This window comes from Homalodisca vitripennis, chromosome 2 (genome assembly GCF_021130785.1).
Source record: "Homalodisca vitripennis isolate AUS2020 chromosome 2, UT_GWSS_2.1, whole genome shotgun sequence".
In the NCBI taxonomy this organism is placed as follows: domain Eukaryota; kingdom Metazoa; phylum Arthropoda; class Insecta; order Hemiptera; family Cicadellidae; genus Homalodisca; species Homalodisca vitripennis.
The window spans coordinates 28,239,047-28,265,590 of record NC_060208.1 but is presented as its reverse complement, the minus strand read 5'-3'; the positions used below and the strand labels follow the sequence as shown (position 1 = coordinate 28,265,590).

The window sequence follows — 26,544 nt, the reverse complement described above, 5'->3', positions numbered from 1 at the left end:
TGTATTATAAGATTTAAAAAAAAAACACACGCACACAATAATAAATAGTGTCCATATACCATACCGAAAATGTTATAGCAATATTGCCCCTCTACGTCATCCCTATTTTAACACACATGATTTTCGATCTCGAGGATGTTCAGTTCTATATGATTGGTCGGTGAGTGCAGTACCTATTGTGACCTGTATAGTTCAGTAATAATAATTGCTGTTTTCTTTTATTATTGAGTAAGCGTTGGAGAGTTTGTGTACGTGGATTAGACGTACAACAACGTTACGATTCCTGACTCAATACGTGTCTCAACGCTCTTGTATGATTTGTTTACTTTAAATGTAAATTGTATTTAAGTGTTAGGTTAGTTATTCACCTGAGGAAGAGATCAGATTTCAGATCTCGAAACGTAGTGTTAGATATTTTTTGTATCACTGAACGATGACAAAATATGTCCAAAAGAAATCCTGTTTTCTTCGCGGATCCAAGTTAAGAAACATACTTTAGGTAAGAGAATTATTAATGTTTAAATTATACTCCAGTGAAATGTCTGATTAACAAAATGTTTTCGTAACATAACGAATGTTTTTCATAATATATATTTTCACAATTTTATTAAAACAATTATTCTATTTTGGTAATGGTGCTTGATAGGTACTACATTTCTACTAATAATTACTGTTTGTAGGAGTGTCAAGCTTGTGAACGACTGCTATTCATTGCCAATGTTGATCTTCGCCCAGGCCTCTTCTTTAATCGCAGCTCTCATGTTACCCCGAGGGTTGGTGGTGAGTGAGATAGTTTGTTAACAGTAAAACACTATTCTCGGCACAAGTTGCTCAAGTACTTTGTTTATATTATCGTACGTTGTATTATTGTATTGTATGTTTATATTATAGTACTAGCAGTTACCCACGGCTTCGTACGCGATTTCCTACAGAAAAATTGGGACATAGGAGGCATATTTCTTTTGATCGTCGTTATTACCCTTCTGAGATAAATGGTAGCCACTGAAAGATACTCCAAGCTCATGTTAAAGATTTAAATTTTAAAACAGTCTCAATATGCACCTGTGAAATAACTGGAATTTTTCTCCAATATTCTACGATTTTTGTATATAATTGATCTATATTAGCCCAGCGTGGACAGGAGTCAAACAGTCGAATTCATTAGCGCACATACGATGTAATAAATGATGGCGCTCAATGTAATTTTGAAACAAAAATAGGCATATTGTAGGTACATATTATTACAGTTTAAAGATTATGAGCTTCAGATGTTAAGCGAAGTTGCGTATGGTTTTTATTGTAGGCTTTGCGCGTGTATCACTTCTGGATCGACTTAGTTATATCTCCGATGCCATGATTGAGCTTGCTTTGTTGTCTCGATCGAGAGAATATGTACGCACGGAGTTCTCAGAACCAACTTTAAATGATGTAAACATATATTTCTTTTGTCGCATTATATATGTTTACAAAGAACAGCTGATTAAATTTGAACAGGCTCTTTCACTTAATAACATATGTTTGCTGCAATGCATTTCTTACGGGCATTTCCCTAACTTTTAGAGACCAGTGGGGCGGAATCCTGCCCACGGGAACGGGATAAAGTATCCTATGTCCTCCTCCCAGTTCTTAGCTACCTCCCTACCAATTTTCAGCCAAATCGGTTCAGCTGTTCTTGAGTTATAAATAGTGTAACTAACACGACTTTCTTTTATATATATAGATTACGTTCATATTATTTAAATTGGTGTCTTATTTTATATGTGCAGATTAATGTTTTATTTTTAAACATAAAATGTAAAACTTAGAGTAAAAACAGGAGTTTAAAGCGAATATTAAATGTACGAGTTAAAGTTACAAATAGTTTGATGTATTTTCCAATTATTACGATTGAATCAGGAGTCCGGGCTCCGCACCAACAAATGGGAATTAGACCCAAATTTAGGTTTGTTGAAAGTAACTAATGCAGGTCTATGAGTCAAAATAAAAGTGATAGAATTTCTTATTTTACCAGACAAAGTTATGCCCAAGAAGCCCTCTCTAACAAAACCTGTGGACTAACGGATTGGAGGTGACTTCCAGGCGGAACGCTTGCAAAGACAGGATAACTTAGCGTTCTCCCATACAAGCAGTAGACACGCTCGACGTTACTTGATTCGTTCATTTTGCAATAACCGCCGTGCCCTCTACACTGTACCATTGGCGTGACACACACACGAGACAAGTAAAGGTATACGGGAAATACCTCTCCCTGTCAAGGGGATAAGTAATAGTAATTGCAGTGTCATCTAAAGCGCGAGGTTTCATTTGAAGCGTGTCGTAGATATTCAGTCACTTGCTGGTCTTTCCGCAATTCCTGACGCTGACATACCAGGCAGAGGCTGTTCTCAATCTCGTATTTTTATACGAAGGCCTGTAAGCAGACTTTTAAATGCAGCTCTTGTTTGGACTGCATTTTGTTTAAAGTTTATGTAATATTTTGTTATATTTTTATTTCAGAATAGAATGTTTTAAGAAAATACGAAGCAGTCTTCTGTAAAGTATCAAAAAATTGCGGCAATTTTCTAAATTAAAGGCCTCCTGCAGACAACTATCCACTTGCTGTATTCCACAAGCTCATAAATTTTTCTGAGCCGTTATTTAACTGGTAAAAATAAATATTGGTGGTGAAATTTGGTACAAAAATATGATGGAATAGTTTCTTTTTAGTTACTAAAAAAATTATATTTTAAACCTTATACTGTGGGCAGATTTTAAAATTTTCGATTTATTTTTCCCTGACTGGTACAACATTTTGTTTTTGTGGTGAAAAGGGAACAAAAAGAGTAAACAAAATCTTATATAGGTTTAAAAATGATTCGCGAAGGTCGGCTCACAGTTCTATACACCTAGGAAGTCTCCTGCCTTTCTGCACCCTCTTTGTGTATGAAATTTTGTAACACTGCACATTGAATCTCACTGTGGTTGAAAACCTGCACTGTGGGCACGAAATATATAATTTTTTGTGGGTTTATTTTAAAATCTATGTGAAGATGAACAACGAGCATTTAGTTTTAACTATTATGCTAAAACATAGATATGTCCCATTTTTACTTAAGAAACTCTGATTGTACAGAACGAGTCTTACGTGTCACCAGTTTCCCATTAAGACATTGTTATTGTGTTAAACTATTGCAGTTCCAAACGCATATTTTATGCAAAATATGTTTCAGGGAGAGAGTCTGCCTATACTGGACACGTTATTCCTGGTAAATGGTGGTATAGGAGTATTGGTGATCATAGGCCTAGTCTGCAACTGTGGCCAGATGATTGAGGATGAGGTATGGATGTGACCGTGGGTAATAATAAATTATGATTTAAAAAGTATAAAGAGAACATACTCGTATCCTAAAGGATATCCAAGATAAGGCAGACCACCCGTGTGGTATGTATAATGATCATACCAAGCACACCATTCTCTCTCCATGTACTGTAAAAGGTATATATTCGGCACCAGAGAATTTATATTCCTTTGAATTTTGAAAAATGCCTTGAAATGCTCTAGTTTGGGGGACATGGGGATTCTGGATAAATTTAAAAAAAGTAAACTTTATTACGTGATATATAATTTTAAAGATTATATTAATGTGAATAAAATTAAAATTTAAGATTTCTATTAAGTTGTAAAAATGATTAATTAATGTTATTTGATATTTGGAAAACAATTAAAAAAAACACAAGGAATGGTTTTGAAAAAAAGTTAATCGAGTTATTGCATTTAATCAGAGACCTTATAAAAAATTGAAAGTTATGATAAGTCGAGCCAGAATTGATTATGAGAATGATTTGAATAAATTAATGAAAATAATTTTTCATTATTCCAAAAGAGTATGTAAAATGTTCGAAATATGTGTTATATTAGCCTAGAAAATGAAAAATTCAATGCTTCAAGCAAAGGAAGCGTTCAATATTTTATGCATGACACTACAAAAGCTGATTTTGTTAATACGAAATTCAAATTCAATAACACAGTTATTACACACTGTGTAAATCTTTAACCCAGACCTCATAGTGATTTGTTTGTTGGCTATGGCTTTGTAATAAAATTGTATACTTGTGTTGGCATTTTGATAATTACAACAAGCTGAACAAGATCGTTATGCTAGTCCATTTAAAAATAACTTCATTTGCTTATTTTCTACGATTATAGTTACTCACACACCGATTCAAAAAATGAAAAAAAAACTTCTGTAAAAAAAAAACATTAATAGGCTGTAGTGTAGATTTAAAGAAATCGTAAACATATAAATTGTAAATGTACGTTGCACATCCAAAACTGGAAGAAAATGTAGGGTTTTTAATAAGAAATTGTTTAGTCGCGATAAAATTTTGAAATATAAATATTATTATTGATTACATCAATAAAGAAGGTGAAGTCCCCAATTAAAGCTTGTCTTTAAATTATTTGTTAACATACAAATACTGGATCAGTTCAGTTGATCACGTACCGTATTAGTACACATTCGTAACGTAATGAATATTTGTGATAATTCGGAAGTAATCTGTCCGTTTGTTTGTTCTTATTCTAACGTTATTTATTATTAAGTGCGTCTCCTATTAGATTGTAACTTAAAAAAAATGCTGTTGTGTCCAGACTCTGATATACATCGAGTTACTGTACAGTGGTGATTTTATCTGTGTCTGAAAACATAAAATTCGCTTTAGTGTTGTGTTAAAAGCATTGGCATCCTTGGTATTATAATTCACCAATTTGAAATATTTTATTTTGAAATTAAAATACTCAATCACAATCACTCTTGTATTTTTTCTTTTTGGCGTTGGCTTGTTCATAAAAGGGAAACTAAGAAAAAAAGTCCTAAATGGGGATTATGTGATCTCCATATTTTTACAAGAACTAATTCTATTTATGTTTGATACATAACTTTTAATTAAATATACTTTCACAGTCAGATAATATCCGGCGTGCGTTCTACGAGTACTCTTGGTACTGCGAGGGAAATAGCTTTCGGAATAGTCTGAGGACGATGATGATTGTAGCTTCTCGTCCTCTTCGACTGACAGCTGGCGGCATATATCCACTCAATCGTGAGACCTTTATTTGTGTAAGTATATCACATGAAATGAAATGAAAAATGTCTTTATTAGAGGCGAAGTTAGGACTATAAAGTCCTCTCTACCACTTAACCTCGTAAAAAATTAAACTAACATACATATACATGTATAACTTCTACGTTAAAAGAATCTTAGCTTTAAAATAATAAAAAACAACATCTATAATTAATGTAACTTTATAAATATTTACAAAACTATAATAAGACATACACGCATGCATTCATTCAACTTGCATTCAGTTGCCCTAAGTAACACATTCCAAAGCCGCCAACCGCTATACCCCCTGAGCCCCCAGCATCAAGGCCCTGACCTCCGCCCCAAAGCAAGCGCGCTTATCAATGGCTCTGATGTTTATAGGTAAGGCATTCCACAATCGGCAGGCAGAAACTATAAACGACTTAATAAAGGTAGTTGTTCGATGAATTGGTATAGATAATAAGGATGTACCCCTCCTTGTACTTCGTTCACTTATTTCAGACATAAATTGAAAGTTGTTTGAAAGATAACTAGGACAATTTGTATTTAAAAGAGCGTGCAACAGAATGAGTGAGTGATAGTCTCGAAGATCTTGTAATTTTAATATATATAATTGTTTGAAGAAGTGCGTTACGTGATCATCACGTCTGAGATTGAAAATGAACCTAATAAAAATGTTCTGAGCACGCTGGAGTTTATTTGAAAGCTCCACAGTCATGTCATTAATGACTAAGTCACAGTAGTTGAAGTGAGGCAGTACAAGAGTCTTTATCAGCATTATTTTAACTTGGTGTGGTAGATATAAAGCCAGCCGCTTGAGGCTGTGAACACCGGCAAAGACCCTATTACATATCAAAGAAGCCTGTTCAGTCCATCTTAAGTGTCTGTCAATATTAAGTCCTAGATTCTTTACTTTCTCAGAGTATTCTAGATCTTGGTCATTTGGACATGGTAATTTATCTCCAACTTCTTTCACAAATGGTATGAGTCTGACTATTCTACTAATTCTAGAAAATATCTCGAAACAGTAACAATTTATTTACACTCAGATCACTCAAAATATCCGGCCGCTGGAAACTCTTAGACACGGCAAGCTTCCTAACGGTGGCATCTTCCTTAGTTGTTTGAAAGGCCTTGGGATGAAGATTTTGGGAGACGTCGATGCTGGACAGCCTTTAGAATATTTGGAGATTGCGGCTTCTTAAAGTGTATTTCTCCCTACGTCTGTCTCCCTCGGGCTAAAGCAAGTCCTGAAGTCTTATAACTTTCAACCACTGAGATAGCCCGGTCTTAGAGACATTAAATTCATGAAACCAATTTTCCTAAAATCTGGCAGGTTCCGGCTACAAATAGTTCACAGCTTCTGGGAGCTCTCGTCCTCCAGGAATTACAGGCTTCTGGAAGCCTTTTGGCTATTCTATCTTTAGGACGTTTTCGGCGTTTGGCGGGTCTCCTATTCATCTGGCGAAAAAGCAATATCTTCACAATTGATTTGTATTTTCAGCACTCCCCCGGTCCCTAAAACAGCACTAAAAGACTTGTAATCCTTGAATGTTTACAAACAAGTTGAACAGTTATTTTTGTGGAACAATTAATATTGTTAATAATCATTTAATTGATATTTATAAGAGTAAGAGAGATAATTATGGTAATGGCTTTGTTTTTAATTGTATTATTATAGATCATACTCGTAAGATGCTATTAGTTATGATTTAAACATCATCAAATGCAGTTAGTAACGATATATTTAATATAAAGTGTTTTAAACTCATTTTTATTAAATTTATCAATTTTTATTTCATATTTTTTTATTTTTTTAGTCTATTTAGTTTATACTATTCAGTGGAAGAAGTTACTTGTTTTTTATTTAGCTAAACTTAAATTTGTCGAGATGAATGTAAACACTGGGCTCATAAATATTTTAAGTATTCTGAGTAAATATTGGCCAAATTAGATATATTTAGATTTTCAGATTTGTGGATGGTAGTAATACAGGGTGTGGCATAAAAGTAATGAGACTGATTTTTTATTTGAACTATTTTAATTTATTTTTACACATTAATTTTATCACCTTCAAAGTAATTTCTCTGGGCAGCTATACAGCGGTGGAGGCGGTGTTCCCACTCTCCATAGCAGTGATGGAAGGTTTTGCTTGTATCGCCTTTAGTTCCTAGATTACGCTGTGTTGGATGTTCTCAATTGTACCAAGATGACACCCTTTCTAGTGTTTTTTTTTATGTTAGAAAACAGAAATATGTCACAGGAACTGAGAGCAGGTGAATACTGTTATTGGTCAAAAGCAGTTTGATAGAGATTGCCGTGTGACATTGTGTATTAACATCGTGGAGCATCCAACGGTCTGAAATTTCCGATCTGTAGTGAGGTACTCTTTTCGTGAAGCCGTTCAAGGACTTGGTTAACAGGTTTTTCTGGAGGCATAAAATGCTTTGTCAACGATACCCCTGCTATATAAAGAAACAAATAAGCATGGTCTTGATTTGTGATTTGCTCATGCGAACTTTTCTTGGGTAAGAAAACATGGGAGTGAGCCACTCTTCATTTTGTCGTTTTGTCTCTGGATCTTACTGAAAAACCCACGATTCTTCACCAGCAATACATGAAAATATGGGTCATTTTGTTCAATTGCCAGGTTTTTGGTGTCACCTTGGCACACACAATTCTCATGCCCAAATGTCAAAATCTAATGAAGAGTCAACGATTCAAACTCAACTATACTTATTAAGTCGACGGTCTGACTCGTTCGATGTTCTCATCAGTTTTCGATGTTGAAGATCATTCAGAAAGAAATCTTCACCTTCAACTAAATTTTGATTCTCTAAAAAGACACAAAATAATTTGTGCTCTTCATAATAAATGTTCCTTATATGTTTTTAAAAACTTTTAAGAAGCGAAAGTGGCAGGTTGATCCAGCCTAAGACACAATTTCATGCCACACCGTTGCTCTAAACTGTGCTGTTTCATTTTCAATACACACCAAACTAGAAACAAGTTCTAGTGGGTCATTTAGACACTCAACAAGGTTAAAGCTTGTACTGTGTCTTTGGGAGAGACCCAAGTACAAATTTTAATAAGCAGAAGGTTTTAGTGTAGCCAGATCGCTCTCAGTGATTCCAGGGTCATTTATTTTCCGCCACACCTCGTACATTCACCAATCAGAAAATAGAAAATTAGAAATAGAAACAGGGAATTAGAATACTCAGACTGCATTAGTTAAAACTGCTGATGACATAATATTAATATTCGCAATATATAAAAACGGGTTACTATTTAGGTGTGACTCGATTTGGCTATTGTTTATCTGTATTGGAGACATATAATTTTAGTTAGCTGCAAAATGGTTGAAAATTGATTTAAAGAATAAGTATCAAAATAAAACCGGAAATTTTTGTAGTTAGTTATTAAACTAAGTAGGAGTCCACAAGGGTCGATAATTGAATCAGTATAATTTTATCTCAACATATATATAAAATATAAAAATTATTTGTAGAGAGAACAGAGGAAGGGTGGGAGGGAGGGAGGAATGGATATATATATATATATATATATATATATATATATATATATCCATTGCACGTGTTTCGTTTCAATCTGAAAAATTAACAAAATATAAAACTAGACAATAGTTAAGTTAAACCCATAATTTATGTATAGAAAAGGGTATTATTCCATTCTAATTTGTATTTGTAATTAACAGATCCTGAGCGCCTTTTACTCTTACATCAACTTCTTGCTGGCGTTAAAATAAAAGAGTAACATAGTGTAAGGATGATGTACAAGATCCACGGTACTGGCGTTGGCTTTCATCTTGGAAGTTTTATTTATTTCAAGTTTTCACTGTCACTGGCTGTTTTTTTTTGCGATTTGTGATGTGTATGTCGCAATTTCCTGCTCCACGAGATCTGTATGCACATTTCCATATACAAGCACTCCGCACATTATACAAGCTAATAAAGGGACCTTATTCGTCAATAACAACAAACCTTATTTTATTGACCAGTTTCAATGTTTTCACCGTTCCTTTGATAAAAAAATATATGCGTTTATATATATATATATATATATATATATATATATATATATCGTAAATTAAAACATTTTCACTACAGTCCTGAATATATGAACTGTACATTATTTATGACGAACGCGTGTTCCGTTGGTGGTGGTGAAGTCATCCTCGGATCGCTGATTAATGAACAAAAAACGAATTAGTTAAGTGCAAAACACACACACACACACACACACACACACACACAAAACATATATACAAACGATACATATATACACAAGATACATAACTTTAAAGACAATATTATAAAATAATATGTATTGACCTATATCTGTAAGTCATTTTAATCACTTCTGAAAGTTCTTAAATCACATAAATTTTCGAAAATCAATATAATTTCAACACTCACTTGAAATTCAAATGAATTTTTTAGAAGTATTTCTTACTCGTTGTTAATAATGTTTTGTAACGTTCAAACTTCTCAAAATGCAATAACAATATTTTTGGTAAGTGAATGGTACTTAATTTATAAATAAACACTGCAACAAAAACAAAATTTAATACTTATTGGAGTGTTTTTTTATAAATTAAGTATTATATTCCAATAAGAAGAAGTTTGTGGAATGTAAATTAATGTTAGTGTAATTTATTTAAATGTTTATTGTTACTCTTAATATCAAGGCTTGGGAACCGTATATTGCAATATGTGGAAAGCCCAGTAGGAAACATCAATAGCTATATAAAGGTTAACAGCTGCAGTAAAATATTTAATGAATTTCAATGGGGTTAAAAAAATATTTTATTTTATTACTAAAATTGTCTTATCAGAAATTTGTGGTTCAGACAATAAATCGAAACCTGTAAATCACCTGTACCAGGTGTTACCATAGCAGTAAGCGTGGATTACTAAAACGTTTAATGCCCCTTTCCTAATTCCTCCAATATAGGTTGCTATAAATTATGAGCACAGTTGTTTTTCACAGCTTTCCTATTTGGATTTTGCTAAATCGTAATCTAGACCTAAGATTTTATAGATTAACGAGTACAGTTCTCTAGTTTGTTTATTTCCTGTTTGTTAGTGTATATTTCTTGTATTTCAGGCATTTATTCTGTTGAATCGTTAGAATTAATTTTTAACAAGAGGATATATAAAACTCCTATAATAAATAAAATAAAGCCTTTTACCTAAAATTGAACTACCTAATTACCTTGAATGAACTACTAAAGCGTTTATTTTTGTAACACTATTCTACTTGTTCTAAGAGAAAAGTTAAAAAGTCGAGATTAACTCAATCCACCCGGTTTAGGTTAGTGGCCTTAACTTTAAGGCATAACAAACCGGAAATAAGGCATGTATATTACGAAATTTATCCGATGGATGGCAGCACCTCTGTCGTCAACTTTATTTTTCTGATTCTACATAAGTTTTCCACAGACTATAATTTTGAATACTGATTTATAAGCTAAATAGTTATAGAATTTTGATTTAAAAAAGATGGAAAACTATTCCATTCAAGAAAAAATTAATTCTACTTAACTGGCATTAATTATTAACATTAAATTTTATATTATTTATTCTTAATATATAGGTGGATGAAACTCATAATATCATTGCTAGTAGCTAACTGACATTGTATACTTCAACTAGAGCAGTACTGGCATATCAGTATATTTAACAGTTTTCAGCACGTAAAAAATCATTTACTAATCAAATAAAATTACGAGTATTTTACTTCGGAATCCATAGTTAGGAACAATGATTCATTCGCGACAGCTAAAAATAAATCATTATGACATGAATAATGTCATTAAAATGATAAGATAGTTGTAGGTTCTTGGACAAGTACTTAGGAGATAAATACCGGTAATAACGAAAAATAGGATTCTTACTAAACTATTTAGGGTATTAAAAAAAAAATCATAATTCTAAAACAAATTATTGCCCACAAAATGCCTTTTGAAAATTACCTGCAAATTTTATTTAAAAACTCAAATAGAAGTCTTGTAAAGCAATTTGGCTAATATGAATAAAATAATTCTTATGCTTCAATACATTATTATCATAAGGTTTACAAATCAGCTTGAAAAATTTAAATTGGTTGAAAATAAAGGGAAAAACAGAAAATAAATTTGTTTCACTTGGGAGCTGCTCCGTGGTGGCTCAGTTTGGGACTAATTCCGGTAAGTTTAGCCTTCAAATTTATGTTTGGTCTACTCTTCCTTGTGCCACAGCTTTTATGCCCTTACTTCATTTGTTGGGATTTTCGACCTACGCTCTCTAAGCAGATAATCATGTAAGATACTTAGACTCATGTATGAGAATCTACTGAGAATACTGTTCTAAAATCATTCACATGTACTCTATAACATTTTTATGAACCATGTCTTATTACGAAAATATGTATTTATGATTAATTTAATTTAGTATACTGTATATTAACAAGGTTTAATTATTTAAGACGAATATGACTGAATGAAAGTCTGTAACCATACATGTAAGTAACCAGGCTTACATAAATATTTCATATAAAGTTTTAATTTAAAATATAAAGACAATAGGTGCATTATATTTTCTATCAAATACAGACAACAAGAAGATGAGTGCCTCACCACTCCAGTCAAGAGCAGACCTCTACAGTAAAGGCGGTTTGAATGTGGATGTATGCATTATAAATAACTCATGTAGAACGAGGTTACCTTGCAACTGTTTGTAAATTGAGTATTTCTGTAGGGCCTTTACGTTTTTAACATTTTTAGTGTTCCACTCAGCACATGCAATTTTAAATAAACACCAATGAAAAGGGTTGGCTGCTATGATAGAATTTACTGTATATAGTATGTATTACTAGATCAGTTTTAATGTCACTATGTGTATAAAAGTCATTCAACCGATAGACCAATTCAAACTGGTTTAGTAATCACGAATCCTCAGAAAATATTGTTTGGAAAACATAACTTTTTTGTTCAAAAAATCTAACTTTAGGGCTCCGCCCCACTGGCTTTAAAAGTAGAACTGACATTTAAATCGGAATGCTTAAAATTTTGGTAGTCTAAAGAATATGAACTCTATTTAGGTAATCTATTCTAACTAAGAAATGTACAATTTAAAATCACTAGTCAAGCTCACACCATTTGAAGAATTCACCGGTTATACTAATGGCTGATACTTGTTGAAAATCCACACGCCATACATTGCTTACGTATTTTAAAAGTAAAATGAAAAATTTACACAAGATTATTTTTTTACTAATCGGAAATTTTCATTTCTAAGGTAATTAGGTTAACTGTGACAAATATGTTGACATAACTTGTCAAATGTTTTGTCAACTTCACACTCATTTGAATACTGAGATTTTATTTGCTACTCGTCGTTTTTTAAAACCTTCAATAGTTTTGCTCCGTAAGCCGACTGTATGAAATTATGTACAATTTGAATACTGTAAATACATATAGAAAAGGCCTAACTGGAAAGGAAGGGGAATACTAGTAAATATACTTCTGGAACTTCTGAACCAACTATTCGTAGAACCGTCAGTGAGGAAGTCCCTGGAAGCTGAATCTTACAAAGGAGGAAGCTGCTTACAAAAATAGAAATGAGTCCTGAGTAAAAACAAAGAAGGCGACTAGAAGTCTTTAAATCCCCCACTATAAAGTTGAAAATATTACGGTGGTTCCATTCATTGATCAATGTTACGTTGATTCCTTACTTTGTGTCTTTCTATCAAATAAACCTGTAGTGGAAGGTACTGTTTTAAACAGATCAAGGTCTTTTGGTAGGTACTTGTAAGCCTCAGCGATTAATTTCATTTACCATATTTTTGTAATATAAATTTATTTGTTATTTAGATCAGAATAGGTTGTTTTGATTGAAGCAAAGTTTTGGGTTCCACATTATTAAACAGTGTAAAGTTAGAAGACCCTCTTTATAAGAGGAGACATTTCCATTCACTTAGAGAATGTACCTTTTGAATCCAAATACTAACTATGTGTATGTATATGAATGTAACGAAAAAGTTTGTCAAGAAAAGTCATAATTTATATCTTTTTATTCAGTGGTCTCTTTAAAACAAAATAATATTCATATTAAGAACAATGGTGAAGAAACAAGCAGTGATTAGGATGTCTGCGAGGAGGGTAAGAATTGGTGGGGATGTACCTTATTCCTTATATTATATATGATTTATTGATGTAAAACTTTATTTTACTTTTCTTCTCTTTTCATGTAGCTTCTTTTCCACAGCCTTTGAAGGGTTATGAATAGCATGATATATCTACGTTTAAGTGTGTTTCGTTGTAAAAATCAAAATTGCATATGTTTACCTCCTATATAAGCAGACATCGCTCTATATGTCATGTAGGGATTAGATTACAGCTTATAAACTAGTAGTCTTACTTTAATATGATTTCCAATCAATCCAGTCCGTACTTTTATTTTTCTGAAGGTTATTGTTAAACGTAACTGGAGTATGATATCACATATGGATAAAACTAACACCACTTAAAACTTGAAAAGCCTGAAAATTGGGATTTTCATTTATTACACAATGACTTACTGTTCAAAAATACTTGTGTCTATAATCACTGATTGTAGCTTCTTCCTCAATATGTCACGTATAGTATGTTCATTGCGTTAAGTATGCCTAAACCATAATATGTTAACATGTGTGTTTTATACTTAATGACATCAAGCTTATAACTGGTTTGAACTCTTGGAGTGCATAATGTGTACTCCCCAAGCTTTTAGCTCATTCACTAACTCAAGTTTTAATCACGTTGAGTTGTGTATTCCCCTGAGGATCGTCAGTAAACAAGATTAAGCATGTTGGAGAAGATTGGTGATACGATTTATGAGCGCGTTATTAATTTGTTATGGGATTTATGCATTAACTAAACTAGTTAACCTTTACTTCTTGGTTATTTTCTTTTATTATTGAGGAAACCCAAATTATTAATCATTAAACCGTTACCACAGTTCTCAAGTACCTAAAAGTTAAATTTTATGCAATACAGCTAGAAGTAATAACCCTCAGTATAGTCTAATACTCATGAATTTACTCGTAAAAAATAAAGTACGCGTATGTTGTGTGGTACTAGTGATGTAATCCAATAGAATTGAAGCTTCCTAGTATTGGTTTGTGTAGCAGTATTCAAAAAAGACATGAAAAACTATTTAGAGCCAAAGTTAAGACTAAACGTCCTCTCTTTCTCTAAAAATTAAGCAAATTAACAAAGCTATTTATATTAAATAACGAAACCGAACATTATAAAATATCCAAACAGTAATATTGAAAGTACAGTTAAACTCATCAACAAAAAAGTAAAAACTTATTAAATTGTAATTTTGTTATCTAATGATAAAACTCTATTAGCCAAGGAGTGCGGGAATAATGCCGAAGATAACTGTGATGAGTGCATAAATTCAGATAATTGTTTGAGAGGTTTCTTTAAGAAATAAAAATATTTGTTTTTTTAAAGCCATTTATTATTCATGTAACTTTAAAATTATACCTGTGACTTTATTGTCAAGATTTACATAAGGATGAAGACTGTAATTCAAAGTCGTGTTTTAACGTTGAATCAAGACATTCAGGAATACGTCCCAAGATAGTTTCTTTAGCTTTGATATTTTCATTATCAAGAAAACAATATTAATCTTGAGAAAATATACTGTGTCCGTTCCTTAAATATTCCTTTGAAAATTATCCATCACCAGATTGAAAATCTTATGACGATTAGTTTACCTTAAACACAATATAGCATCTTCAAGTCTAATTTGGACGAGATCTCTTGTATCCATATTTTTTTGTAGAATGATAACGAGAAGCTTGCTTCTCAGGACTTGTATATGAAATTAAATATCAATTTATCTTTACCTCTTTAAATTTTTAATATACAAGTTTAATTTTTATTTGAGTAGAAAAATCTTTTTTACTACTTAATTTCTAAGCCGAATTGTGTGGACTTAATATCATTCATATTAAGTAAATTTACCAAGTTGTGTAAAGTCAATTTTTGCAGAGTGCAACAAACTAGTTGTAATTTATCAAAATTTGTATAGCTTAGAAATTGATTGACCTATGAAAATTACCTTATAAGCCATGAGAGAATACATAATACAGCTTAGTAAAGAACAACAATTAATTAAAGTCCTGTATAATGTTGGTTCTTAAGGATAAGCCTTCAAATATTTACTACTACCATGTGAAGTATTTCTGGAGAGATTGAAATATTTGGTAACCCACCCGTAATTATATAACTCGTAATTAGAGGATAAGAGGGAACCAGGCTTTACCATTACATCTGACAGTGTTGTACGGAATCCTTCTGTATAAAAGATGAAGAGATTCCCTGAATAATGGGAAGCCTAAGTGTGCTTTAATAAAAGTTTAAAGTAATTGAACCTTTTATAAATAACACAAAGGGTTAACTTTCTAACAATTGTAGGTAGGCCCGAAATCAGACCGGTTTTTTTTCGGACACATTTACCGGGGCCCGGGCCTCACCACACGTTTAATTGAAGGCACCGTGGGGTAAACGGACTGTAGGTCCACCCCATAAAACTGTCGGGACTATTTCTTACCTACATATTAAGGGGCGGACAATAGGTCCACGGTCACAGCCTTGGACTTGCTGTCCGACTCAACAGGTTTCTTTTGATGAGGGGTTGTTAAGAGATTTCACTCACTCTGCAGTACATTAACGGGTGTTTTGAGACCCAACCAGAGCTTTGTAATAAAGTAATCACCTTTCTTTTAGTACATTCCTGAAGGCATGTACCATTCGTAAATATTAATAAAATATTATCAAATAGTACAGTTCAAAATTAGTGGTTTGTAATAGGTTATCATTATTACGTTAAAATAATTGTTTTATTTTGGATTTTTATTCCTTGCAAATGTTTAATGTAATAAAATATCTTGCCCTCGTTAAAACAATCCAGAAAATTTGTTACAGTTGTAAATGTGACATATATTGAACATAAATCAGTAGTTTGTTGAATTATTGATAGTTGACGTGTAAGACTCCTAAAGATGGATACCAAAGACGGGACAAAACGGAAGCAGAAGTTTTTTATATTTTTCTAAAAATATTCATTAACAGTTTGTGCGTTATCAGGAACAATGCTATGCTCTTAAGAAACAACAAATATTGATATTATTACTAACGCTCTGGGTTAAAACCAGTAAGTGCAGTTTTATCGCAGACGCATACGAAATTTATCATTATTATTATTATTCTATATTACGTATATAGTAGTATACTGTTGTTTGCAGTTTATATAAAAAGTATTTATAATTAATTGTTATTCCCAAAACATCGAGTGTCTATGACCAACTCGATTTTTCATTTTACTTTTCTAAAAAGTCTACCTTTTATCCGAGCACGGTATACTTCTGTGTTTACCGTTCTTGAGATCGTTAAACTGACAAACTTTAAAGGGAACCTGGGGATCTAGAGATTGTGCCGGAATACATTTAGATCTATAGTCATTGCAATTGAAATACAATTAAAGAATAATTTGGTTAATCATAGTTAAGAAACGTAACTTTATGTGTTGTAACTTTTATTCATACAGTGATCATTGTATTCCTATTGTTTTTGTTTGTAAAATCCTGACTGCCGTTCCAATACCTGTTGTAGTATAATATTTCTCGTGCATGATTTCACAGAATTGGAGATTATTTTCACTGAACTACAAGCTTGACTCTTGGATGTGAATACAATAAAATATAAGTAAAATATTTTATCAACAAACATGTTAAGCAATCAAATATGTTTCAAGCGAGTAAATATTACAACTTGTAAATAGTTACAAGAACTTTTAATATGAAGTTTTTTCATTCATCGTGCCAATAACTGTTTTTATAACAACAGTTTCAAAGCAATTCGATGTCTTGTTCATAGAAATACTAATATTGAACAAAGCATTTTTTCTACTTTTTACTTCATAGAATCCTCAATAACCATGACGCAATTTGGCTGTAAAACATTTTTTTTTCTGATGGTATGATTTTGCTGCTGTAAATTTTCCTACATAATATCTAACAACATGCACTTTTGGTTTTCTGTTTTTTAGATCGTTCTGGTCTATAATAATAATAATAATAATAATTCTTTATTGCAGTAATACAATTAACAAAATTGCATTGCAAGCGTCATTTCAACATTTGGATTTAAAAATCTATAAACTAAAACCTATCTTAACATAGGCACAGTTAATTCCACATACTCATGTGTGAACCTAACAATATATTGTATTTTGCATGTTTTGGATATCAGAAAAGGATAAATAGAATAATAATAATATAATATTAATTTTCATCCCAGCGGCCCATCGTAAACTCATCAACGGAGTAAAATGCCTTTGGCAACAAAAAGTGTCTTAATCGAGATTTGAATTGTTTGGGTTCATTAATTCGTTTGAGATCTCCAGGCAGCTTATTGATTAACTTGACACCCATTTGAGATGGTAAGTGTTCGAACATAGCCGTTCTATGCTGTTCTGTCCTGAAATTGTTCCTGCCTCTGGTCTCGTACTGATGGACGTCCCTGCCCTGAACCAGTTCACATTTGAATCGGCAGTACAGGGTAACGTCGAGAATATAGAGGCTGGGTAAGGTTAGAAATCCAAGCTCCCTGAAGGCAATTTTACACGATTCTCTGGGTTTTAATTTCGAAATTATTCGAACAGCTTTCTTTTGTGTTCTAAATAATCTGTCAAATTTGTAATCTAAAAAAGGTGTTTTTATTTGCTCTAATTTTGGCTTTGGTAAACTGTTGTTAATATTTACTACCTTAGCAATACGATATACAAGTGCAGTGGAAGCGTCACTAGAGAGAAGTTTGTTCAGGTAGAAACAGCAATGTACAGACAGATAAGTCTTGGAAAGTAGGACAGGGAGTCCACAGGGACTCACTGTCCCACAGTATGAAAATGTGACGTCAGCTACCCTCGCAAAACTTGGGCGTGGTTCAACAGCTCAAAAATCGGGCGGCGAACATGAAGGGGCCCGGCCGAATATCTTTTCCGGGTCCACCAAAGGTAAGTACGGCCCTGGCAGTAGGTATGATTACCTTCTGTAATGAAATCTTCACAACAGTGGCAGAGAAAAGTGAGGTATTTTGTTTTATGAATTCTTTTCAGATCGAATTGTAATGTTAGTAGTATTTGGTTACTTGACAATAGCTGCCTGCATATTTGTGGAACTCGAGTTATTTTTAACCGTTGTGTGTGTATGTGAAATACGCGTATACACTTCAGTTACATTTAAAGTGAAAATTGTCTAGTTTCTGTACGCCTTAGCAATTTTGACACATTAATTAAGGAAGAAGAGTGTCTTTACATAAAATAGATAAATTAGTATGAACGTGTTTTTTTGCAAGATGGAGTGTGTTGGGTAGCGTTGAACTAATTCAAGGCTTGTTAAAGCAGGCGTGAGGAAACTTTTTCAATATACAATAGCTCAAGTGTTGGCTGTAGCGTAATACAGAGCCACCATTACTGCACAAAACAATTTTAATTTTAAAATAGTTTATATACTATTTCAGTGAAACTGCAGGACTAGTGGTTGGAATGAGAACAAAGCAGTCATAGATTTGAAGTTCATTGTTAGAGTTTTCATGTTCAATAGCCACTAATCTATTGTATCACGCACCTAATCTAAACCACTATATAGTCATTGCTTTAGCTCAATAAGAGGTTAACTAAATAAAGCAGCTGTTTCAAAAACATTCTATACCATTTAGCAAACTTTCATTTCAATTACGACATTCAATAGTTTATTTTTTATAATTTAGTTGATACATTGTTTGAAAGAATGTGGAAAGAACACTTATTATGTAAAATCGCAACTGTAAATAGAAACTTTGAAGTGAGTGAGTGTAGATAAAAATTTTGTTCATAGCGTATTAAAATTGTGCAAGGATCTGTGCAATAAGTGGTCTTCTTTAATATAATTGCTCTAGGAAATTGCTTATAATTCGTAGATGAATTTCATAATTAGCTACTCTTGTTACTGAACTATTTCATGTCCCACTTGTTTACTTGTTATAAATAATTTATAATTGCTATAATTAGTATTTCTAAGATTCCTTCTTCAACCATATATCCATATCATATGTTATATTTTACGTTCATTCTCAAGCTTATCGTAAATTTATTCGAGTGCTTTTTACGAAAATAATAATTTGAATTTATTTAATAGGAAATCACTGTACTTAAAAAAAAAAACTAATATTACTTTTAGAATAAAACAAAAAATTATATTGGATTCCAAGTTATTCCTGACTTAGAAATGTATAAATCCAAAATAATTCTAATATTAAAAATCGTTGTATATTATTATCAAAACGGAAACCATCTCGAAGTGGTCTTTTGAACGGGATTGGTTAATGAACTTTTCCAAGTCAAGTGCAATTGTTATTTGTATATAAATTTGTTCGTTAGTATTTACGGTTGGTAGTTTATTTTTATAACTGCTCCTATGTTAATTTTTATTATGTACTGTCACTAATTTACCTTAGAACTTATGTATATAAAACAATCTGTAAATAAAACTTTAGCCTGTGGTATATAAATAAAAAGATCTTACTATTAAATTCTAATTATAAATTCGCAATGTTGAAATCTAAATAATGTATACAGTATATATATATATATATATATATATATATATATATATATATATATATATATATATATAAACATGCTCGTATAATGTTTATTTGTTTATTGACATACAATAGCTTATAAAGATTTTGGGTGGTATGCAAAAGAATATATCTATTTATTTTTTGTACTTAGTTTTATGAATTAATTTATTACAAAGTTATTATAGTATGTATTCTTTAGCTAATACTTTATTAGAAATAAATTTGTGATTTCGCTTTTTATGCATACCCGTAATTTAAAACAAAAACATAAATAACCGTAAACGTATAAACTTAGCAAATTTTAGATTAATTAAAATATAAATTTGTTTTATTTTAAATTGTAATATGATGTATGTTTCATATATATATTTGTATTTATAAATAAATTGATTTTATTATTGATGTCACCACATATCCTATGTGTTCTCTCTACAGTAATTTACTTTCATTTTAGAACTTTAGTAACATTTTTTAATGAATTAAAATAAAGTGATAAATAAGCTGGTAGTTCAGGTTTCACCAACTGCTTAAGCGTAAAATGTTTTCGTTGCTTTGATGAAAATCTAGCTTTTACATAATTTAATGATTTAATTCAATCCATATTCTGTAATACATTTTATTACTGTATTTTGCCAAATTTAGCTATTTATAACAAATTTGATTACGTCCACGTTTACGAAAGAAAGGTCGTCTGCATAATGTTAAGCAACATTTTTAATAGCTGGAATATGCTATTCAAACATGTAATAAATCTTTGAAAACACTTTTATTGTGGTTATAAATTAATAAAGTGAATAATAATGTTTATATAACTGTGTCTATTTATAGATAACCTGCATGTTTGGTACTAGTTGGATACATTATAGGAATTGAAGAAGGTAACACATTTTAACATTAACAATTTTAATCATCTTAACATTAAAATTATAAAAAAATAAATGAATTAAAAAACCATAAAATATGTAATAAATCTTTAAGTAACATAAATGTATAATTTTATCAAATCAATTACCACATTTTACACCTGAGGAGTTACTGGAACGTGAATTACTTGAATAAATCACTTTAACTTAAATGGTTATGGAATTTAAAGTAGAATTTAAAATTTAAAATAGAATTCTATTGTTAAAGTAGAATTATAAATTTAAAGCAGAATTCTACATTTAAATTGGTTTTCATGTTGTGGTTGCTAGATAATTCCAGATATACGTCTGTATAATAAAGGAATTATTAATTAATAAGTCCTGGCTATTAAAATACTATGTTTAAATACCAAACATTTAACTCGATGCGACATAAACTTGCCATTTACAAATTCAAATAATGCAATTTCCTATTAAAACTAAAATAGCAAATTTAATGAGATATTGTCAGAGCAATTGCTGTTTACTTTCAGCGCGTAATTCGCCTCACGTAGAAGCCATCACGAGGCAATATGGCTGAGACATTAGTCACCTGAAGGGTGTCGGGCAATTGTTTGTCTCAGAACCTGTATAGTCACCTGCGGTGAACTTCTCTGCTGATCCTGTGTACGAAAAATATACAAGTATGAACTATGAGTAATCTAATATTTGTTACAAATTAAGTACAATATATAAAGCCCTATTTGCTAGTGAGAGTTTGTTATTAAGAATATCTAAAAAATTAGTTTGTATTATTAAAATTAATTACATACATAAAATCTTGTAAAGTATTAATAGTTACAAACATTTAACTTATGTTACAAATGCGAAAGTGAGTTTTTGTGTTTTGTTAAAGTATTAAACCGATTGTACTAAACTTTTACATGGACATTCTTAGGGTCCCTGCTTAACACATAGGCCTATCTTCATTTCCAATATCACTCCGGGTTATGCTCCATTGGTCTCTCAAGTTGCGAAAATCACATCTTTGTCTCTAACGGTGCGGTAGGCAAAAACAAATTATTAATTGAAAGAGCCTGTTTTATGACACCACAACCACACACTTAATTAATTTAACAACTACTTTAATTTGTTTCATTTCATAGTGTGCAAGCACACAGTAAGCTTAATAGTAACAACACTTCTTATTTCAACCTTTTCTGCAACCGTTGTTCAACACATAGTAAGAAAATATCCAGGAAAGAAAATATTAAAGTTTTAGTAAAAATATTCTTTAACTGTAAAGTTTAGCAAATGGTGCTTGGTCAGGACTGTAATGCAGATATGCAAGACACAGTTACCATCTAATTTTAACTAAAAATTTAAAGCCTGTTATAAAACACACTATCTTTAGACAGAAATAGGCTTCTCAGAAATGTGTTTTTATATATGTGTAGTTTCTTGATCTGAAAACAAGGCCGACATTTATAAGTAGTAAGCAAGGTTGTAATAGTTGACATTAATTCAGATTGGTAGTGGCAATTGTTGACGTATGCACGTTTATAAAAGTTTGAGCAATATATTTGTGTTTGAAATACTTTATCGGCCAAATGTATGTAATTTTCATAAGTACTTAAGAAAGTGATCATTTTTAAATAATATATTTCGGCTATGTAATTATACAGTAATGAATCCTGGAATAATTAATTATTTAAAAAATTTATTTTCCCTTTTATTAATAAAGCCACGAAACTGTTAGGGTTTTTTGCTAATATAAATTCGTAAGATTGTTATGTCTGCTGTATTTCTTACTCCAAAAGTCAAGCTCAACCATTTCATGCATTTTGTATTTTCCTGTATACCGGCTCAAAATCTTACTATTTTATCTCTACCAGTCGTTGAGACTTGGGAAAGTACATACGTCTAATCTTTCACCAGTGTGATGTTTGCTTACGCTCAGCAAACCAGTATTTGTTGACCCATTGACTCAATTAGACATTAAGTTATGCTCATACGAATATGCTCAATTTTGGTTATAAAATGATCTCTGGGGTTCCAATCCAGCAAATCAAATTATAAAGTCAATCTAGTAAATGAAATCACCGCGGCGCGGCTGCCCAAACCGGAAATCCAATTTTACCTGTGACATCAACATTCGGTCAAAACGTTAATTGACAGAGGTATTCTAGTCAAGATGTGTTATTTATTCAACTGAGAGTGGTAGTTGGCACAAGCAATATGGATATATACAAATCATGTTTGAATATGATATGTGAGTGATTTTACCATCATTCCATGAGAAAAAGGATTATTAGGATATTAAAATAGATAATATGTAATAATATGTAAATTATATATATATATATATATATATATATATTATATATATATATATATATATATTTTTATTATAGTTTTATATATATATATATAAAACCTAAAATTTGATAGTATATCAAAATATATATTAAAATCAGTATATTATGTATTATTTGTATGACGTTATAAAGGATACTATAATCGTGGTAGTCTAAATCAGGAGAGATTCTTTTAATGTTGACACAACAGGGTTATAAGATATAGATACTATAATTATACTATAATTTATGATTTGGTTTGATTTATTACAGAATTAACCATTCTCATTAAATAATTATGTACACATGAAATCCGTCAAATCGGTTTATTATACTTGATTAAATAGTTGTCAAAAATATGTATTTTAAGAATTAATTTCAAATCTTGCTTGAAAGTGAATATAAGCGTAAAAAAATACGTTGATAAATATTTATGTAGTTAAATGCGAATTATTAACAATTACAGCAATCGAAAACTTTCACCATATTCAATATGATCATAAGTTTAAAAATAATAAGAACAAATAATTAATATTAATCAAGGCCAAAGAAGAAAATGATCATTGCACAACACACAACCGATAATAAATAGTACGAATCAAGTTAAGTTGTAGTATAGGTTTTGATTAATCAGCTACCTTTTGTTTACAGGTCCTTCGCTATTGGCAACAGGTCTCTAAATGATTTAGGTCAAGAACATACAACAATTGTATAAGCACACAAACTGGTGTTAGTTTAAATCAATACATTGATTTCTCTTAATAAAATTTGAGATAGGAAATTTTTCTCTTAATGGGAGGATAGGAAAGGGTTCACACATCAAATGATAATATTGCTTCTCAGATTATATTTTTCTTAGTTTTACACACAAAAAAACGCCGGACACGTAAATATGTGTTATATAAGCGTTAGCTAACCACATATAATCGTAGATCCTTAAAATGGTGACTTAACGTCTTTGTAAGTAGTAGACTGACGGTCATATAACTATTGTTTGCATTTTATAGCTTTTTTCGGGAATTAGCCGGAGAATTTAGCGTCTATTTATTTGTTTATTTGTCCTTTCTCGCACATGATAAAGCCAAAACGATCTGAAATATAAGATTTTTTATTGTACATGTAGTGTACAAATTCTTGCTGTTGCAATAACTGTTATTAATGTTAAGAAGGTAAGGAAAATTTAGAAATAACTTCATCAAACATGATCCCCAAAACTCAAAACCATCACTAGTTCCAAAGTTTGCATATGTATGTTAATATAAAACACATAACATGATGCTTATGGAAATTATAAATATTAAAACAAAAAAATAGCAAAATTAAGCTGCTATTTGATAAAAAAACACTTATCTACCACTTTTTAACGCTTAAATCCCTATTAATTGAATGAGTTAAAACTGCAATCATCATTTGAAAACATGAACAAAAACAAGTGAAAGTGAAATATTTTCTTACGACTTCAGAAACTCTCCTTTACGAATAAAAAGATCATTTTGTATCCAAACTTTAAATTTTTCATTTACCAGTGAACATGCAATCACAGAAGCAATACGATGTCTAAGATGTCTAATGAAATTTGTAGACTTCAAAACTATGGGACAATAAGACCTAAAATTTTAAGCAACATATTATGAAGGAAACCAAAATAAGTTATTTATTTAGAACTGCTAGAAATATCATATAAGGTTTATAGAAAATAAATGTATCTCAACGATCTGTTAATGATCACTGTTAATGAAATAAATTTATTTACAATTGAAACCACATGAAAAGTAATTATACTTTGAACACATTCGTGGAAATAAAAGCTTTCCACAATAACTAATTAGATTATGTTATAATGAATGTATGCATTTACAATATGTGTTATAAAATGTTGTAATAACAACTGAATTAAAAAATATTCAATATATTACAGATTAATTACCTACTGACAATCATGGTGATTATACGAGTTTTATTCAATTCAGGAGTAGCTTAATTCTGAGCCGATTAATTAAATATATGAATCAAATCGCCAATTTCATAATTTCTGGTTTCTAATTCCTAGTACACTATTGCTATCTATTATTAAGCTACGTTTGTAATTTATAAAAACATAAGGTTCATATGTTTATAACATACGCGCTTAGCACTCTCAATATACGTAAAATTTTCTGGAAAAAGCAAAATGTATTTAAAAACAAATAATTAAACATTCTTAAACAAAATTAGAATGCGAATTTTATGGGAAAAAATGTTGATCCATGACAGGCAATAATAACCGTGCTACAATAAATGATTGTCAGCTCGCAGGTTAAAATTTATTTACAGGTGTACAACCCCTTGTACTTCTGTATAATGTGTTTATGGTGTTCCCTAAAAATTTGAATAAATATTAACAATTTAAAATTTGATAATTTTAGCATATATTATTTTTACAGGTCTCATTTCTCATTTCTGTTAATTAAACAACTTTACATTTAAAGAACATGGAGTACGATATGAACTTATGCCGCCTGGGGATTGGAACATTGTTTTAAAAGCAAAGAGATTCCAGACTATGAATAAATTACAAAAGCTCTTTTATCCCAGTGGCCCTGTAGGCTCTGAGAGCTGATAAAAAATAATTTTTTATTTGCTCAAAATATGATGATCCAACATTTTTAACAAAATGCTACCTAGGCCTTGTAAACGTAACATTCTTGGGGTAGAATGTAGGATATCGGACAACTTCACTACAGCAAAAAATCATTTAAAATGTATTCCAAAAATAAGATTTAGAAAACCACCTTCGTTGAACAATATTTTAGTACATTCAAAATTGTCTGAACATAATAAAGATATGAAAAAAACAGGATCGCATTCTTCAAAATGACAAGATGTTTGGAAACATACAGTGCTCCTTTTCAAAATTATTAAAATCTAGTGCTACTCAAAAATTGTGCAGAATTTATCTTGTGAATCAAAAATATTTTATATAAAATTCAGTGTAAAAAGTGACCTAAAGACTGAGTTTGCTCCACAGTAAATTTGTTTTAATCAAGGGTTACTGCGCAGAGGCACAAAGACAAAAGAAAGAGCAATATGTGATAACGGATATTCTTAAATACTATTTAAATTTTGAATTTTCAAACAATTCAAGTATAAATAGTATTAGAACCTTGGAGTAAATCCATAAACTAGTATCAAAACTAAAGTTACGTTGACCTAGTTCTTAGTTTTGTTTATCCAGAATCACATGTTTACGAAATGCTACCAATTTGACCTCATTGATTCTTTATTTTTTTCTCAGCTGATCTTTGCTTTATACTCTTTATTAAAACCATGTTTAAATTTTAATCACTTATTTAATAAGTGTTACTTTATATGTAATCATTAGCAAAAGATACTTTTTATGTCAATACAATTGTGAAAGCAGAGTGGAACAGCAGCAAAACATAAAAAAAACACTCATTTTTGGCTGGAAAAAGCGTTCATACCAAGGAAAATAACGCAATAACTACTATATGAGCCCGTTAAAGCACAAGTGGTGTAAATCACATTTTCCATGTTTTGAGATATTTAAAGTTTTACTAGCATTGTTGTACGAAAATCAGGT

At 31.1% G+C, this 26,544-nt stretch overlaps 1 protein-coding gene across 1 annotated transcript in view; it reads left to right on the top strand.

Annotated features, from left to right (window-relative positions):
• Positions 1-26,544, top strand: part of LOC124355571 — a 68,106-nt gene that overhangs the window by 823 nt on the left and 40,739 nt on the right. The window contains exons 2-4 of the mRNA XM_046806734.1: positions 681-780; positions 3,210-3,317; positions 4,944-5,099. Coding sequence (XP_046662690.1) covers positions 681-780; positions 3,210-3,317; positions 4,944-5,099 — 364 coding nt within the window. The remainder of the gene's footprint in view (positions 1-680; positions 781-3,209; positions 3,318-4,943; positions 5,100-26,544) is intronic.